The 18542-nt window shown below is 37.6% G+C and overlaps 1 protein-coding gene across 2 annotated transcripts in view; it reads right to left on the reverse strand.

The window, feature by feature from the left end:
- Positions 1 to 9979: 9979 nt before the first annotated feature.
- Positions 9980 to 18542, reverse strand: part of ARMH3 (armadillo like helical domain containing 3) — a 161244-nt gene continuing 152681 nt past the window's right edge. For both annotated transcript variants that reach the window (XM_058187855.1, XM_058187854.1), the window contains 2 exons: positions 14468 to 14584; positions 9980 to 11122 (listed from right to left, as the gene is read on the reverse strand). In XM_058187855.1, coding sequence (XP_058043838.1) covers positions 11030 to 11122; positions 14468 to 14584 — 210 coding nt within the window. In that variant the 3' untranslated portion in view covers positions 9980 to 11029. The remainder of the gene's footprint in view (positions 11123 to 14467; positions 14585 to 18542) is intronic.

Consider the following 18542-nt stretch of genomic DNA (forward strand, 5'->3'; position numbering starts at 1 on the left):
AGGTTTGGCAGGCCCAGAGAGTGCTGAGTCACTGAGCCACACCTCACAGGGGATAAAAGTGGGTGGAATTGCCATCTGGCCCGGACAAAAGCTACCAAGTGCAGATCAGTCGTTTGAGAGTTAAAGGCCTGGACTGTGCAAAGGCTTTTTTCTGTGAGCTCTTGGCAATGGATCTTGGACACGTGGGCTTCTGTCTCCGTAAGAGTTAAAGAGCTCGGAACTTGGCAGGCCGTTGCACTGTAGCTGCCAAGTCTTGCTTTCACTACAGAAAATCAGGTCTGTTGCAAATATAAAGGACTGTGGGATGCGTTTCTCTGCATCTTCTCTGTGAAGTGGGGAGGGGGACACAACAAGCATAAGCATGAAATAACTATACAATATATAAGCATATATATAAGCATGAGTACATAGTAACTATATGAAATTGTATACAATCAAAGGGAACAATAGGACAGGAACGGTAGGCATGCTTGTGCTCTTATGCACGCCCCTTACAGATCTCTTAGGAATGGGGTGAGGTCAATAGTAGAGAGTTTTTGGTTGAAGCTTTGGGGATTTTGGGAAGAGACCACCGAGTCAGGTAGTATATTCCAAGCATTAACAATTCTGTTACTGAAGTCATATTTTCTGCAATCAAGATTGGAGCGGTTAACATTAAGCTTAAATCTATTGTGTGCTCATGTATTGTTGCAATTGAAGCTGAAGTAGTCTTTAATAGGAAGGACATTGTAATAGATGATTCTATGAGTTAAACTCAGGTCATGTCGAAGGTGGCTAAATTTTCTAAACCCAGGATTTCAAGTCTGGTAGCATAAAGTATTTTGTTGTATTCAGAGGAGTGGAGAACTCTTCTTGTAAAATATTTCTGGGCACGCTCAATTGTACTGATGTCAGAATTGTTCAGGGACATTCCATTTCCAGGAATTGAAGCAAAGTTCAGAGATGTATGTCAGGCAGGACAGCTGGCAAATACAGTTGGGTTCAGAATGTTTAATAAGGTATGGTAGAAAACTCATTTGTTTTGGGCATCAGGATTTGCCTGGCTCAAAGTTACCTCAAAAATCAGCACAAGCAGTTTAAGAAAAAGACCCTTTTTTAAAAAAAAATGTTTTTATTAAAAGATTTTTACATATCTAATAAATACATTCAGTAAAATAAGTGTGAAAGAGAAAAAAGGAAAGGAAGAGACAAATAAAAAAGGAGATAGAAAAAAAATAAAAGAACAAAAAATGAATGAACACACACACACACACACACACACACACACACAGAGGCGTTCAATCTTTCTCTTAGCAGTTACATATAATTCTAATTAAACCTCTATAAGATTGTGCCATATTTCTTCTTTCTGTAGCCCATTCTTTGTAATTATCAAAACCATGTCATCATTTTTAATACAAAAAATCCATAAGAAGTTTCTAATCATTGATGAATATTAATACTGTAACGACATTTCTCTAATCAAAGAAGTTAGTTTGTCCATCTCAGCAAGTTCTGTCAATTTCACCAAACATTCCTAGATGGCAGATAATATTGAATGTTTCTATTTTTGTGCACATAGTAAATCTCACAACAGTAAGCATATATTGAAACAATCTTCAATGGCTCTTTTCTATCTGTTTATGCACCTGAAAGGAAAAAATTAGGTTTTTAATTGAATATCAATTTTTAAAATCCTCTATATCAGTGTGTATATTGTAATCACTTTTTAAGCTTTTTAATGTCACCAAGCATGATAAAATGTCCCTTCATATACAGGTAGTTCCTATTTTCAACATACATTTGAAATGTCTTTATATATTCTAAATACTCTAGTATTATGTACCAACAATACCCCATTTTAAAAAAAAATTCTTTAAGATCATAATATAATAATTCTTTTAACCATATATTTTCTCTTTGATTCATCTGCACATTATAACCAAATTCTTAGTCAACTTTATCATACAATATTTAACCTTGTTCTTCTTGTTTCAAATTTCAACAAAAGTTGGTACATTTTAGCAATTACATATTCATCACTAGTATACCATTGCCCCCTACATTCTGTCCTAGTTTATTTCATAAGATTTTTTTTATACATTTTAAATATTTCTGATAATTATAAATAGAAAACCACTGACAATTAGTTACCATTAGTTGCTCTCTTGATTTAATTTCATTATTTATTTTATTAATTAATTTTTCATTCAGAAAATTTTACAAATTGTGTATAGATCCTATAACCTTATAATCTCTGCCTCTGTGTCATCTTCATCCCATTCCAAAAAGTTAAGAGATTTAACAATCTTTTCTCTGATATCTTCCCCATGGTCTTCTGGCATTTCACAGAATCTTAAAACAAAATTTTTATCTCTCAGTTCTAATAATGCCAAGTTGTCAATATATTTCAAAATCTCTCTATATAACTTCTGTCTTACTTTCGAAGAAACTTGCACTTTGTCATCAATTTGTTTTATGTGAACTGTATGGCATTTTATTTATCAAATTTCTGCACTTCCCATCTCACCTAAGTGACTCTAGTAAACTATAAAAGCAACAGAGTTGGAGGAGACCTGTACTAGGGATCGAACCAGCGACCTTTCTGATTGACAAACTCAGTGTCTTAGCCAGTGAACCATCTAATCAGGCTGTAACGATTAGACTCGCACAACACACTGAGCTCCAGTCAGCCAACCGTATTTCAACCTAGTGAGTTGGGCAAACTCAACCATATAAATGATGGTTAATATCTTGGTATGTTGCACAAACTGAAAACTTTACTAATTTACAAACTATAATTCAATGATCAATGGTTTAATTGTATGTATTAATAGGCCACAGCATAGTTTTAGTGCTGACATTTTCTCATTCTAAATGATGATGCTTTCTGACCACAATATGAAAGATGCTTACTGGAAAGCTACTGGTTAAACAAATTATATCCAATTACCCAAAGTCCAAAATTTACAGGAGATACGATAGTTTTGAGCCAAGATCAGAAACTTTGTTTCTGCGCCAACAGAATGAAATATGTTATGCCACATGGTGGCTTACATTTAGACCAGAAGGGAATGAGAATAAACATTTGCCAAGCTGATCTCAGATAGATATTATTGGTCCATCACTAAGTAGTAAGCTTATCCCCTAATTATTGTTCTGTTGGGGATATATACTTTCCTACAGCCAAACAAGAACCGTAAGTTCTTTTATGTAAAGCGGAAACAATTTTCTCCATTGTTTTTTTTATAACAGAGTTTGAATCACACTCTTTAGTTAATCATCCCCTTCAAAGCTTGTGAGGTTCATAAGGCAGAACAAGAGCAAACAGAAGAAAGCAGCAAAAAATGGGTAGTAAGTTCTGTGGAAGACAAACCAAAAACTGCTCAAAAGTCCCAGCTCATCCTGAAAAAAACATCCAAGTACTATTTTATTTTTGGAATATCTCAGCAAGCGGCAAACATTCAGGAACACACATTTTTGGAAACTGATTGGCTCACAGCATTCTAGGAGAGCAAATAAGTTGTACTATCTCCCTGCATATCTTTGGGTAGTTGGGCATCTGGCCATTTGTGTCCAAAGTTTTCAAATTCTCTTTCAAATTAGTCCTGTATTTATTTTTGAATATCTTATATAACATGTAGGCAGTAATATTACCATGCATATTCAATAAGCTGCCATTCAACAATTAAGGACCAGTTGTTTCTGCATTAAATTCAAAGTACTGCAAATGCCTCAAGCAACGACTGTTTAATACATCACTTTTATTCAATATAGAGACATTGAAATATCAGCTTTGGGATTTTTAGTAAATTCTGGTAGTTGTAAATTTAAGCTGATTGGACTGTGATCTGATATGTAAGATATGTTAATCCTTTCTATTGGATTAGTTTAAAAAGCTAAAAAAAATAATGAAATGGAAAAAAATTCTGATGTGACACTGAGCAAAAAGTAAACTCCCATTGTTTGGGGTGTCATAAATCCAAGGTTGAATCAAAAGTATTCCATCCCTGTATGATCTCACCACAAGTATTCCTCAACTTTCAACTGGTTTTAGTAACCGTTCCAAATTACGATGGCTCTGAAAAAAATGACTTAAAACCTGATCCTCGCACTTAACAACTGTTGCAGTGTCCCTGCGGTCATGTGATCAAAATTTGGATCACATGACAATTTTCAATCTTCCCAGCCAGTTTCCGACAAGCAAAGCCCATGAGAGAAGTTTGATTTGCTTAACCACTATATGATTCACCACATATTGACTGCAGTGATTTGTATAACAACTACGGCAAAAAAAAAAGATCATAAAATCAGGTGTAACTCACTTAATGACTACCTGGCTTAGCGGCAGAAGTTCCACTCCCAACTATTTTTAAATTTTTTGAATTTTAATAATTTTAATTGGGGTATTTTAATCATGGGTCAAATTTGACGGTTTTAAATCTCTCGGCCACCAATATAATATGTTATTTTAATTGTTGTTTTAATCTGTATATTGTATTGTTTTAAATCTGGCTGTACACTGCCCTGAGTCCTTCGGGAGAAGGGCGGTATAAAAATCTAAATAATAAATAAATAAATAAATAAATAAATAAATAAATAAATAAATAAATAAATAAATAAATAAATAAATAAATAAATAAAACTATGGTTGTAAATTGAGGATTACCAGTAATGATTGTTTTTTATGAGGGACTGCTTTTCTGGGTATAATTCAGGACCTAGTACAGGTAGTCCTCGACTTACAACTGTTCATTTAGTGATTGCTCAAAGTTACAACTGCACTGAAAAAAGTGACTTATGCCCATTTTCACACTTGTGACCATTACAGCTTCCCCATGGTCAGGTGATCAAAATTCTGATGCTTGGTAACTGACTCATATTTGTGATGGTTGTAGTGTCCCAGAGTCATATTATCACTTTTTGTGACTTTCTAACAAACAAAGCACTTCTGCCAACCTAGCAGTTTGAAAGCACATAAAAAAAGCAAGTAGAAAAATAGGGACTACCTTTGGTGGGAAGGTAACAGCATTCCGTGCGCCTTTGCCGTTTAGTCATACCGGCCACATGACCACGGACACATTTCCGGATTGCATTGGCTCTTTGGCTGTGAAACGGAGATGAGCACCATCCCCTAGAGTCGGGAACGACTAGCACGTATGTGCGAGTGGAACCTTTACCTCTAAAGTATAAAAATAAATCTTGCTTTCAGAGTTGTGCATTAACACAATCCTGAAAGCAAGATTTATTTTTATACTTTTAAGAATGCTTTATATCAGGGGTCTCCAACCTTGTCAACTTTAAGACTTGTGGACTTCAACTCCCACAATTCCTCAGCCAGCTTTGCTGCCTGAGGGATTCTGGGAGTTGAAGTCCACAAGTCTTAAAGTTGACACGGTTAGAGATCCCTGCTTTATATTGTATACACACAAAGATATATTTTAGTCCCATAAAAGATTGGTATTCAGCATTAATAACTGAAATCCACCTGAATACAAAGTGGGCATACAATATGAACATATGTATATGTATAGATCAGCGGGCTACCGATACACATACACACACACACACACACACACAGAGCAATATAATTATTATTATAAGGACAAAATGTTATTTCTTCCTTTGACTGGAGTGGGCATTGCTGCTTAGATCATCTGGATCAAAGGAGTAGCCTGTTTTGCCATATCTAATTAAATTAGTAACCATTTAGTCACACTGTGTAACTAAAATCAGATGTGCCTTTAATGGAATTCTTTCTTGGCATGTCATATGGATTGATGATAAATTTGTACAAACCTGTCATAATGTGTCTCGTATGTATATAAGTAGCACTTCTTCAAGAAGTGTTGAGATCCACAGCCAACAAACATAAAAGAAGCAAGGCACCGTGCAAATCATGGCAATCCCCTATGACTTCTATACATGTAGTTTGCTCCATGTTTTTTTTCATCCCCCACAAGCCATGAAGGAGGAACTCTAGCTTCAATCTTATATTGTACTGCAAATACTTTGTAGCGTAGGAACACCTTAAGAGTTGTGTTTAATAAATTGCTAATTATTTAATTTATTCACGTTATTTCAACAACTCTTGCCTTTACATTGGTTAAACTAGGCACTATCAAGAGCTGTTATCTGGTTGGCCATTATTGTCTGTTTTTCCTTTCTTTGGGCTCAAGAGGATGATGGAAAACAAGAGGCTCCTCCTCCGTATGATGTGATGGGAGCCATAGAATAAGAGTGTACAGCGATGACCTCTATTTGCATCTTCAAACCCAAAGCTACAGTGTGTGACAGTAGCTCTTGGACTTATTTCTTATCCTCAGTTGCTATCATCATTTGTGCCCAATGAAAACAAGGAAGTAACACAGAATAATATATGTCAGGTTTCAACAGCTACTTACCATACAGAAGAGCGTTTCCTAGACCATCTGTTGTCCAACCATCTGTCCATAGATATGTGCATATGGGAAAGATATACCTAATTATTTTACATGGGAGCCACCAAAAATGCTGTAATCTAGCAATGCCATGTACAAGTTATAGCAAAATTTTGATTGGTCGGATCCAGGAAGAGAGCCTTTTCTGTCAACACCTGTATCCGTTAAATATTCTCCCCTCCTTAAGATGAGGTGGGCTCCTCTCACTTGGCCTTTGGGAAGTATCTGAAGACTTGGCTCTGCTGACTTGCTTGAGGCTCACAAGCTTAGGGTTGAAAACCTTGAAAACCCTCCAGCCATCTTTTTAACTTAAATTATTCTATTCTTCTTAACTGTTTCCTACTGGTATATATCTATGTGGTTTTAATGTTTTTAATTAGGCGATGCATAAGTCTAATAAATAAATAATTGTACACTGTCAGATGTCTATGGAGATTCTCAGTCATCTAGGTCAGTTGTCCCAAAGGCAACTGGACTTTCTTTGTTTTTCCTTAAAGATGTTTCAGTTCTCATCCAAGAAGCTTCTTCAGAACTGAAGTAACAACATATGAACCCATTACCCAATCACAATAGGGACATTTAAGTCGACTAAAAGGTTTGACCTACATTGGATAAAAAGGACTTTTTGATAAGCAGTTTTGGGTAATGGAGGAAAATCTTCGGGAAGCACTGCCTTAAAGTGTGGATAGTAAACAATGTTTTGGGGTAGCTCCGTGATGGTGAACCTATAGCACGCGTGCCGCAGATGGCACATGGAGCCATCTCTGCGGTCACGTGAGCCATCGCCCTAGTCCAGCACGTGGGGCTCCCATTGGCCAGCTGATTTTTGGGTCTCTGCTGTGCATGCGGGAGACGCATGTGCATGTTCTGGGGGCTGGAGGGTCACGCACATGCACAGAGGGCCTCCTGCCATGGCCAGTTTTTGGTCCCAGGAGGCTTCAGGGAGGCCTGCTAGACCCAAAATGGGGCATGGGGAGTCACGTGCACATGTGGGGGGCGGGGGAGCGTGGGGGTCACATGTGCAAGCATGGGGGGTCATGCATACATGTGCAGGGGGGCGTGGCGTGTGCGGGAGGGCATTGCATTATGGCTGTCAGCATGCATGCATGCACATTTTTGGCACCCGAGGAAAAAAGGGTTAGCCATCACTGGGCTAGCTGGTATATTTTACTACCAGATCCAGTATTCATAGAAGAGCTACCGCACAGTAAAGAGGATGAATACTTATTTGATGTTTATCAACCTTTATTACTTTATTGTCACACACACTTAATACTCCTCCCTCCTATTTTCCCTGCAACAACAACCCTGTGAAGTGAGGTGAGGTGAGGTGAGTTGAGAGAGAGTGACTGGCCCAAAATTACCCATCTGGCTTTCAAACCCAAGGCAGGAGTAGAGTATCTAGGCCAGCAATTTTACCATTACATTCTTCTTCATTCTTATTCTTCACTGTGAAACATGCTCTCCTCTCCAGTATGAATCATGTTCCAAATTTGTGTTTTGTAATACGTTTTGGGATGTGTAGTGGGTATTGCAAGAATGGTATTGTGCTAGGCAAGTTTCCATCAGAGCAAACAGTGTTTAAATTCTGCCCTTGGGGGAAAGTTATTGAACAGATAAATATGCAGAAGACTATAAGCAAAATGCTAATCGCTATCATAAAGACAGCCAAGAAAAGCACATTCAAGCTTATAATGAGAATAGACCTAATGTCTTATGGTTAATAGAGAGAGCTTTTTTCCTGAGTACTTATATAGTGGAAAATCTGCCCAGTTTTGCAGGGAAATTTGGCCACATTCACATTCTACACAGTTGAAAACAAGACAGAGTTTTACATTCCTTGTCACTTCCTCGCCCGGAGGCTTACAGTATGAAAAGAACCCATCATACTGAAAGAAAGAGGGAAGAAAAAAGAATGCAGACCCTGAAAATATGGTAATCAACTTGGCTCAAGCACCCTTACTCCAAGCAGTTGCATGGATGCTGCAACTAGATGATCAAAGTAACTGTTTTAGGCTAGGAGGGTGATGAAACCTATTGGATTCCTGCTCCCAAATGCTTATAACTTTAGCTAGGCAGTATATACAGGATTGGAAGTCACCCATTGACTGAAAAAAATCTGATAAATATATGTAGGAAGGCATGAATCCTGGTAATGCTACATAAAAACTGGAATGAAACCTGGCTTGTAGATTAATGACTATGCTGAGACTTATTTGGCCTCAAAAACTGCCTTACCTAATGGATTTTATATCCAACAAAAAAGTTTTTAAAAATCTAGAAACAGAAGAAGTTACACAGATTTGCAAATCATCATGCCAACTATAGAAGACTGATTCTTGGAAGCAGTGTGGATTTTTCCCCCTTTGTGTCATCACTATAGTTTGGACTCCAATTAATACTTTTGTAGCTTACTAGTATACCCCAGACCTCAAATTTTGCTATAGAAATTTCTAGAACTATAGGTGAATAACCAAATGTTAGCAGTTTAAAAGCTTTGTTTCAAGATGTTATGCAACTGGCAACTGTCTGTATGATCAGTGAAATTATACCTCCATTACTGCATACTGGCAGTTTAGATTTTGTTGAGAATGCGAGGATATTTCAGGGATATCCTTAGCACTGATTTAGAGAAAACCCTCTTTAGGTAATTTTTTTATACTATAAGGTTTCAAATTTCCGATTTTTACTCATAATTCAATTAAAGGCGAATTTGAACATGTCTATTTAAAACAAAAATTTGAGGTTTCTCAAGCGAGAAAAGGGGCCACTAATCATACCTACCCATCCCATTAGGTCCAGTAGAAAGGAGTTATTGTGGGTCCTATTATAACTCCTTCCAACGCTTTACTGAGTACCAACAATAGCCTTTTGAAGCTGCTGTTCAGCAACACGACTTCTGTAATCTTTCTTCTAGAAGAAGATGTCATTTGCATCTCTGAACTCATAATTCAATACTAGGAATAGATGAGTTCATCAGTGGGTGAGAGAAGGGCATAGGGGTTTCTCCAATCTGTTCTAAAGAGCAAACATTTACCCCAAATGACACTCATGTCTGAATTGAAATCTCTCTGGTTATCATTCTGTTAATATGAATGGCCAAATTAAGATGCATTTATGTATGTTCATCCAATCATATTTGTTTCTAGTGGCAGTAGTTTGGGAAGAAAGAAGATAATATGAATTTGAGGAAATACTGTACTGCTCCTCATCCCCCAAAGGAATAGTGGCTCAACACTAACATTACCATAGATTATAAATCTAAGAATAGATCCATAAATGGTGCACAGTGCCAGAATCATACCCAACTTTTAATTTTCGAACAAAGCCCGGTTGCGTGAATTCCTTCTATATAATGCAAAAAATTAAGTGCCTTGGTTATCATTTTCATTAAAAACGGCTCAAAAATAAATCCTGCAAAATAATGAGAAAAAATTGACAGAATAATTATGCAGCTCTAGTTCGCATGAGTTATTTCATTTGATGGACAGGAGTATAGAATGACTATAAATACATTTCCCCTCCCAAATAAATATTTCTTTAAAATAAGTAAGAAATGATAAAGTAGACAAATTATTGTTTTAATTCTGAATTTCCAATGAAGTACTTTATTGGAATACATAAAGTGTGAACTGACTTAAACAGTTGCATTCGCTGTGGAATTCAAAGAGGTTATTTTTGATAGAAAGGACAGTGACAAGCCTGACGAGACCACTCGATTACCCTACCAGTATGTAGAGAATCCAAGGCTGACAGGCCAGAAAAAAGAGAAGGACTCTAGGGCAGGAGCTCAGTCAACCTTCTGGGTACAGGAGGAACTGGCTTCTTTTGATGCATGAGAATGGTGCAAGTAAAACCATACAATGTTTTCCCTTATTGCTCCTTTGGGGAGAAAAATCACTGATACATCTTAATATCCTCATTCCCAAGGTTTTAAAGCATGGCACAGTGGAATAGTAAGAATAAACTCATAGAGGTAATCCCTCAACTAAGAAACCCCAGACAGCAGGAGCTTTAGGTTGGGCACCGAGACCATCCTGAGGTGGAGTTCTGGCAAGACCACTAGAATAGGAGGACTTGTGCAGAATGAAGACAGAGCCCATAGTGTTAATTTCAGCACCAACTAAAATGGACCTAACAATATACATGAACCGCAGATTCAAAGCATCCAAGTATAAATGTACATAAAATAAGTGTTCAGCCAGACTGTTCCATATTATTAAGATCTTGGTTCCTGTGCCCCTTTCACGCTTCAGGCTTCAGCAGTCTTCAGAGAACCATTAAGTATGAACTCTCTAAGCAACACTCTTCTGCTCTATTCTTGCTCACTCAGTAAACAATTCTTATCCCTACACAACAGTTGTCACAAAGAAATTAAAAAAGAGAAATAACCCTGCCCCTTCTTTCCCACTCCCAATGCAGTCTATATTGTTAATTCTCTATGCTCAAGAGTATGGGCAAGTCCAGGCCTTCCCTTGATCTTCTCTTTAAAAACAAAACAAAACACAAACAAAACCACACAGTAGAGTTAGACTGTTCCACATCCGGGAGCTATTCTGCAGGAGGTGATATGGTAATACCAGGACTAGTTATGAAGCAAGAAGACAGCTTCAGGAGATGGTTGAAAACTCTTTTAGCAGGGCTTCCTGGCTGAGAGTGTTGAAAGCCAGATTTCGCCGTACGTTGATGCTGATGGACCGGACCTGTAGGAGACAGAACAATCACTATAATATCACTTTCACCATACATTTTGGCCCAATACACCAGCATTAAGAAGGCCTTGAATAGACCAGTGTTCAATGCAGTAAGCTGTTTTGTATGGAAGTCCATATTTGTTAGATGCAGTTTATATTACTACTAGATGCAAAAAGTGAACTTATGTGATTATACTGTAGTATTAGTCACATAAAAAAATCTATATGAAAAAAGAAGCATAACCCAGTGTCAAGGCTTAGTCTACAAGCCCAGACATGACAAGAAGGCATTTCCATCCTGAGCAACAATGAATTTATCAATCCTTTCCTATACTTACAACAAGAGAAAAGTGTTTTCATTCTTTTCACTAGGTACTTTCCATACAGTGATATTAATTTTTTTCTTCAATTTACTAGTTCCACATGCTTGCCCCTTGTCGTGTCCCACTCCTCCGCTGACGGCCGGGTCAGGGAAATCCGAATCAGGCTTGCCTCTGCAGCTCTGCCCAAAGTCCTAGCAAAGTCCTCAGAGCAGGCAGGAGACCAGTAAGTGACTTCAGCAAGATAAGTTCGACTTTTGCCTGACTCAGAGACTGCCAGAAAGCAGATCCTTTATATAGGCCATGGGGTGTGGCTCCATGACTCAGCACTCATTAAGGCCTGCCCCTCCCTTCCTTCTGTTGCCTCCGCCTATCCAATCTTCTGATGCGAGGATCACTCCAATCAGCTGTTGGTAATAAACCCTCCTCAGGCTCACATGCTGTGGAAGAGGGGGAGGGGTCTAGCTGCTCCGTTTGCCTGGGCATGGAGTCAGGGCTGGGGCAGGGAGGTGCTCCTTCTTCTGCAGTTTGTCTGGGCATGGAGCCAGGACTGGGGCCGGGAGGCATACATTCCTCCGTGTTCGGGAGCAGATAAGAAGGCCCCGGCTGCTCTGAGGGCGGGCAAGACACAACACCCCTGAATGAAAGACGCTATCCAAGGGCAAGCATATTATGGTTCCATGACCAAGGAAAATTCTTTTTTGACAGGGATGCGGGAACAAGCACTGCATACCAATCAAACAACCAGTTTGAATATTCTAATAAGCCACTTCGTTTGTTAACCCTAAACTATGTCTATCAATGGTTCGTTCATTCAAGAAGTTAATAGACTCTTCAAGAGAAAATAGAAAAGCAAATGAGAGAATTCAACTAGAACAGTTTTTTTTTTTAAGTGATCAAATTCTTAAACTTTTGTAAGTTACGGGGTCTGGCCTATTTTAAAAAGTTAGTTTTGTACAGATGTTTGTATCAATCTTAGTCATCTACCATGTCCATGATTGCAGGACTTTTACAAGCTGTGGGCCAGATTCTTGGTATATGATTATTTCCTGAATTTACCTCCATGTGATTCTGCTCATTTCCCAAAACTCTGCTTCATACTGTGGGTTCCCTGAAACGTGTGGCCAAGTAGAGTTTTGGGGAAATGAGAAGAATCACATAGAGGTAAATTCAGGAAGTAGCCATATACCAAGTCTGGCCCACAGGTTGTAAAAGTCTGCAATCATGGAAATTGGTAGATGACTAAGACTGACACAAATATCTATACATTGGAAGAAGAGTGAGGAGGTAGCTTTTGAATTTGTCTATTATGTTATCATTTTGCACATTTTTTATTTATGTTGTTTCCACATTGGTTTTCCTCCTGGGAAAGCCCAGAGTGCTTTACGAGAGAACAATTAAAAAAAATCTTAAATAAAATTGTCACAATAAATAAATAAATTAGAAAAGTACACTTTGTACAAAAGGTAAACAGTAGAAGAGAGATCCACATGCTTTGATCTTAGTTAACAACCTATGTGACAAAATCTTATGAAAATATATATTCTAGAGAAGGTGCTTGGTATTTGTGAACCTAAAAGAAAAAACATTGTGATGGTAAAAAGAGAAGTAAAGTGTTTTGTCAGCAGAGGTTACACCAGATCAGCTTGATTCCTTTCTTCTACTTTGAAAGTGAACTCAGGAAATGCGGTTGTAGCTTTCAGTAAAGGGTTGGCTTGGATGAGGCTAAATTAGTCTCTAGGGAAATAGAGATAAATAGTCCTCTATAAATAAATTAAACTGGTTGATGTTTAATCACCAACTGAAAAATAATGAAAAAGGCTTCCCGGTCCCTCATTTGGGCATGCCACATATTGAGAACGAGAGAGAGAAAGACTTTTGTTGGAAGTGACATGAATTATTCTCAGTGATAAGGAATTGAACTATTAGTGTTTATCAGGATAGTTTCTTCAAAGAACAATTTCCACGAATTAGGGAAAACAATGTCCTCATTTTAATCAAAACAAAGATAAAGCTCTTCACCTAATGAATAAAATAGTGACAGTGGCCCAGGGGGAAAAAAAGAGAGAACAGAGGCAGCGTATTTGCTCCCTCCTATCCTCAAATACAGCATTTGAGGGTAACAGTGCTCCTTCTACACAGATGGGAACAAGCATGGTTGTTTCCATGCAATTTAGGAAAAGGTCACTCTCATGATACCTGTATTTTACAGATGAAAAGCATTAATGGTTGCTAGCAGCCATTGTCCTATATTTGCAATGAGGAATATAGGGATAGCCTGGCAAAGAATGCCCAATAAAGCATAGGAATAAGTTTGAGTGAGGAAAAAACTTTGAAGCGGTGGGGGAATAAGAAACTAAGCTGCACCTATCAATGAAGGTTTGGTGAAGTATCCCCTTGAAGCTGCTTCCCAAAGTAGCACAATTCCTCCTGACTAAAGTGACGTTTGCAAATGCCAGAAGGTATAAAGGCATCGTGCCCAGGTAATTCCTGTTGCCACTTCATCTCAGTGAGGTAAATGGCCTCACTTCCATAGTGCAAAGCATCTTGTCAAAATGTATCAAGGCTGCTTGCACATGTTCAATAAGCAGTCAGCTTTTGGTATGTACAACTAGTGAGAATAGGATATCCTAACAGAGTATTTCAAATTACAGCATAAAGTCTGCTTGGGGAGAAAACATTTTTATTTCTGCTTCCTCAATAGATCTGTTGTAAAATGCTGAACTAGTAAGCATGGGATATCTCTGTCTTTGGAGTAAAGTATTCATGTGCATATAAAAAATGTAAAAAAAAAACTCTCTAAGACCTATCTCCAGCTTTCTTCAAGAATTCAAGGAATCCCAAAACAAGCAAAGATAAAACATGTAGTTAAGTATACTTGTCCACCATCCAATGGAAATAATGATCAGGCTTCTACCGTGATATAATTCATACATTTTGTGAATATAGAGCCAGTTTTTGCTGCATTATTGCTGCAACTGTAAGCTGGATCATAAGCCAATTATATGACCCTTTTATGAGACTTAAAACTCACCAGCTCTTTAAAGAAAGAGGCTTCTTTGTGTTGTTCTGAGTAGCGCTCATATTGGTCAAGCCCATCCTGTAATTTTAAGGTAAGTGTATCATAGTTGGAGCGCACCACTTCCAAAACCTGCATCCCAAAAACACAATGGAAATGAAACATCAACATGCTGAGTACTATTATATCTGAAATACATAACCTCAACATCATACAGTTCTCTACTGGGAACTCAATTCCAAGATTATAAAGTCTCAAATCTGCTGAAACAAAGAGAGCAAATGATTAAAATTATATTAATTGAAGTAATTAATTCAATTAGATATACAGTATGTGTAAAAGATGCATTATGGTTTCCATTTCCAATTTGATTTGTGGTCCATGGCATTAAAAATGCCCCCATCCTCATTAGTAAGTCTATTGAAGACTAAATTGACAGGTTAGGGACTCTCAAATTCAGTTGAGCAAATTAAAAGCCTGAAATCTTATGAAGCATCCAACATAATGAAACAAGAAAAGTTAGGAAAGACAGATCAGAAGATGAAACCTTTCTAAAATGTTCTTTTATATTGTCTTTCAAAGGTATGTGGAGATATTCCTACAACTATTCTGCCTTATTTATGTTCTCCAAGTGCATAATTTCACAAAGGTATTCTCCAGATGAACCTTTTATCAGAGATATTATGAAAGAAAAGCTCAAGTGCAGGAGAAAGACCATTTTAGCAATAGTTTCTTGGCATCTATGCTGCAATCTTTCAGTGCCGACAGAATTGTTTATAATTACACTTTTAAAATTATTCTTTTACTTAGTTTTAACCTATTTTCTGTTTTGTTTGTGTTAATTGCATATTGTTTTGAAATGTCAAAAAAAAAAATGGATGTATAAATATATAATTAACCCTACCTCTAAAATTGCAGAAGTAATTATTTTGCAAAATAACAACCTATCAGTACCCTGATTCAAACATAGCTTGCAAATATCTAGCCCTCTGACAAAGATGCCGATCCTGGGAAAGGAAGAAAGAAAAAAGATGGCCAAGCAGCAAGATGGATGGACTCCATTACAATGGCAATGTGTATAGCAATGGAACAGCTGAAGGTCCAAGTTAAGGACAGATTATCATGGAGAATGGACACTAAGAGTTGGCATCAAGTTGAGAACATATATGCAATCAATCAATCCAGGGGTGAAATGTAAACTTTGTTACTACTGGTTCTGTGGGCGTGGCTTGGTGGGGGCAATAATGTGACTGGGTGGGCGTAGGCAACTTTTTTTTTTTTACTTTTAAAAGCATTTTTTCTACAACTCGTCGGCCAAAGAGGAAAAAACCTTTTAAAGGGTTCTAACGATCCCAGCTGAATTGCCTGATCTCCAGAACCTTTTAAAAGCATTTTTTCTACAACCTCTTCAGCCGAAGAGTTTGTAGAAAACATGCTTTTAAAGGGTTCTGATGATCCCAGCTGAGCCGCGTGATTTTCAGAGCTTTTTTTTTTATTTTTAAAAGCATTTTTTCGGGCGAAGAAAAAACCTCTGATGATCATGCGGCTCAGCCTGGGCGGGGGGGGGGGATTTTTGCTATCGCTCCCGGATTGGGCGATCCAGTCCAAACTGGGAGCATTTCATCCCTGAATCAATCCCATGAAAAGCAACATACAGTAATAGCACCACTTCATCTCAGAATGATAGAATTTCATATCTGCTTTCCTAAGAGATAAATACAAGAGAAAATGAGACTTTTCAGATTAAGTCAGGTAAATCTTAAAGCCTACTGAAGTGAATATAAATGTCTGCTTCTATTCCAGTATGCTGGATCACATAGAAAGAAAGAGGTTTTTTTATAATTTAGAAACAAGTGTACTTTAATTATAAAAGGGCTGCTAAATGTCAGCTTCTCCTGTCATTATAAAGGTCCATAGGTTCTTATTGGCTGACAAGAAGTACATGCCTGACCTGACAAACAGACACCTTTGCCCATTTAAGCATCTTTCAGTTTTCTACCATGCCATTCTCTGCCAAGCAGCAGTTATTGATAAAAGGAATATATGTCTGGATACAAACATATCCAGATTTCCCTACTCTTGCCATAGACTTCAACAGAATATTGCCAAATAGAATTTGCTGCCTAATGCCCATACTGCACTCCATTTCCCAAACAATGCACAGAAACAAAGAAATGAATAAAAGTTGATACACTGCAAGATTATTTTTGAATAGTTTGTCAATAATCCTGCTGCAGGAGAATATGGTGCCCGCTTCGCAAGCAGGCTCATTTAATTCTGTTGTCAGTTTTATTGGCAATGAAAAAATTACCCAGCAAAAACCACTATGCCTAAATTCAATTGACCATTTTCTTGCATATCTGCTGAGACTGTGATAGGAATAGTAACTTACAGTGAAATGCAACTACCCATAAGAGACTAAGCATAACAAATAACACTCTCCACCAAACAATAAAATAGCAGGCTATCACCAGAACTTCCACGAATCACATCTCTGTCCTTTTGTCAAAGAGAGGGCTTCGGGTAATAAGCAATAAGCCTCAGAATGGAGGGAAAATAGATCTAAAAGGCCAAGGGAACTCTGGCAGAATTCTTCTGGAGTTATCCTTTAAGACTAGAAACTGCCCTGGCCTGGCATGCATATAGAGGCATAAGGTTAAAGCTTAATGTTGATTTTAGAAATCAACTTTATTAAGTGAGCCATTTTGAGAACTTTGAATAAATATGAGACTATGCCCCAAAATACCTTTATGGCTTTCCTTCCCCAAAACATGTTATAGAAAAGGGTCAGACAAAAAATAGTTAAGGTGTGTAGATCAGAGGTTCTGACCAGTACTGAGAACCAGTAGTGGAAATTTTGAGTAGTTCGGAGAACTAGTAAATACCACCACTGACTGGCCCTGTCCCCATCTAATCTCTGCCTCCCGAGTCCCAACTAATTGGGAAGAAATGGGGATTTTGCAGTAACTTTTCCATGCAGTGGGGAGGGAATGGAGATTTTACAGTATCTTTCCTCTGCCATGCCCACAAAGCTACGCCCACAGAACCAGTAGTAAAAAATTTTGAATCCCACCATAGGTGTAGATGTATTGGAATACTCCACAGATGATACTAAATTAAAATCCAGAGAATACTTGGCACTAAAAGGTTGCAAATGTCAATGGTTTTCATATTTGCAACTCAGAGGGAGATTTTAAAGTTGGGAAGAAACTGTACAATTTCAAACATGATAAAACTATCTTTGAAATGGAACAGTGTACAAATTATGGCCACCTTATCACTAAAATATATAAATTTTTGTTAAAATCAGAAACAGAAGATGAATTATTTAAAAGTTGTATGATAAGCTAGGCAAAAGCAATTCAATCTAAAATACCAATTGATCAATGGGAAAATATGTAGATAAAGAAACTGATAATTACCTTATGCTTTGATTTCAAAAAGAATTTCTATAAAATTATGTATAGATGGTATTTATCCCCAGATATAATGGCTAAAATGTATACCCAAATAGTTGCTGGAAATGTCAAAACTCAAATAGGAATCTTTTGTTACCTCTGGTGGATTTATGAAAGAGCTAAACAATATTGGATAGAAATAAGTTATGTAATTCAAAAAAATTGAACATTAATGTACAATTTAGACTAGAAGCTTTTTTTGTTAGGGTCTATAGCATGGGTGAAATGCTCCTGGTTCGGATTGGATCGCCCAATTCGGTAGCCATGGCGGCGGGTGGTTCGGAGAACCGGTAGCAAAAATCCCTGGTTTTTTTTTACTTTTAAAAGCATTTTTTTCTTCGGCTGAAAAAATGCTTTTAAAAGTAAAAAAAAAAAAAAAGCCTCTGATGATCATGCGGCTCAGCTGGGATCGTCAGAGGAGCCTTTTAAAAGCATTTTTTCTTCAGCCGAAAAAATGCTTTTAAAAGATAAGAAAAGCCTCTGACGATAGAAAACTCAGCTGGGATCATCAGAGAAGCCTTTTAAAAGCAGAAGAGGTTGTAGGAAAAAATACTTTTAAAAGTAAAAAAAAAAAAAGTTGGCCACGCCCACCCAGTCACATTACCCCCACCACCAAGCCACACCCACAGAAC

This window comes from Ahaetulla prasina, chromosome 6, assembly GCF_028640845.1.
Source record: "Ahaetulla prasina isolate Xishuangbanna chromosome 6, ASM2864084v1, whole genome shotgun sequence".
NCBI classification, from domain to species: Eukaryota; Metazoa; Chordata; class Lepidosauria; order Squamata; family Colubridae; genus Ahaetulla; species Ahaetulla prasina.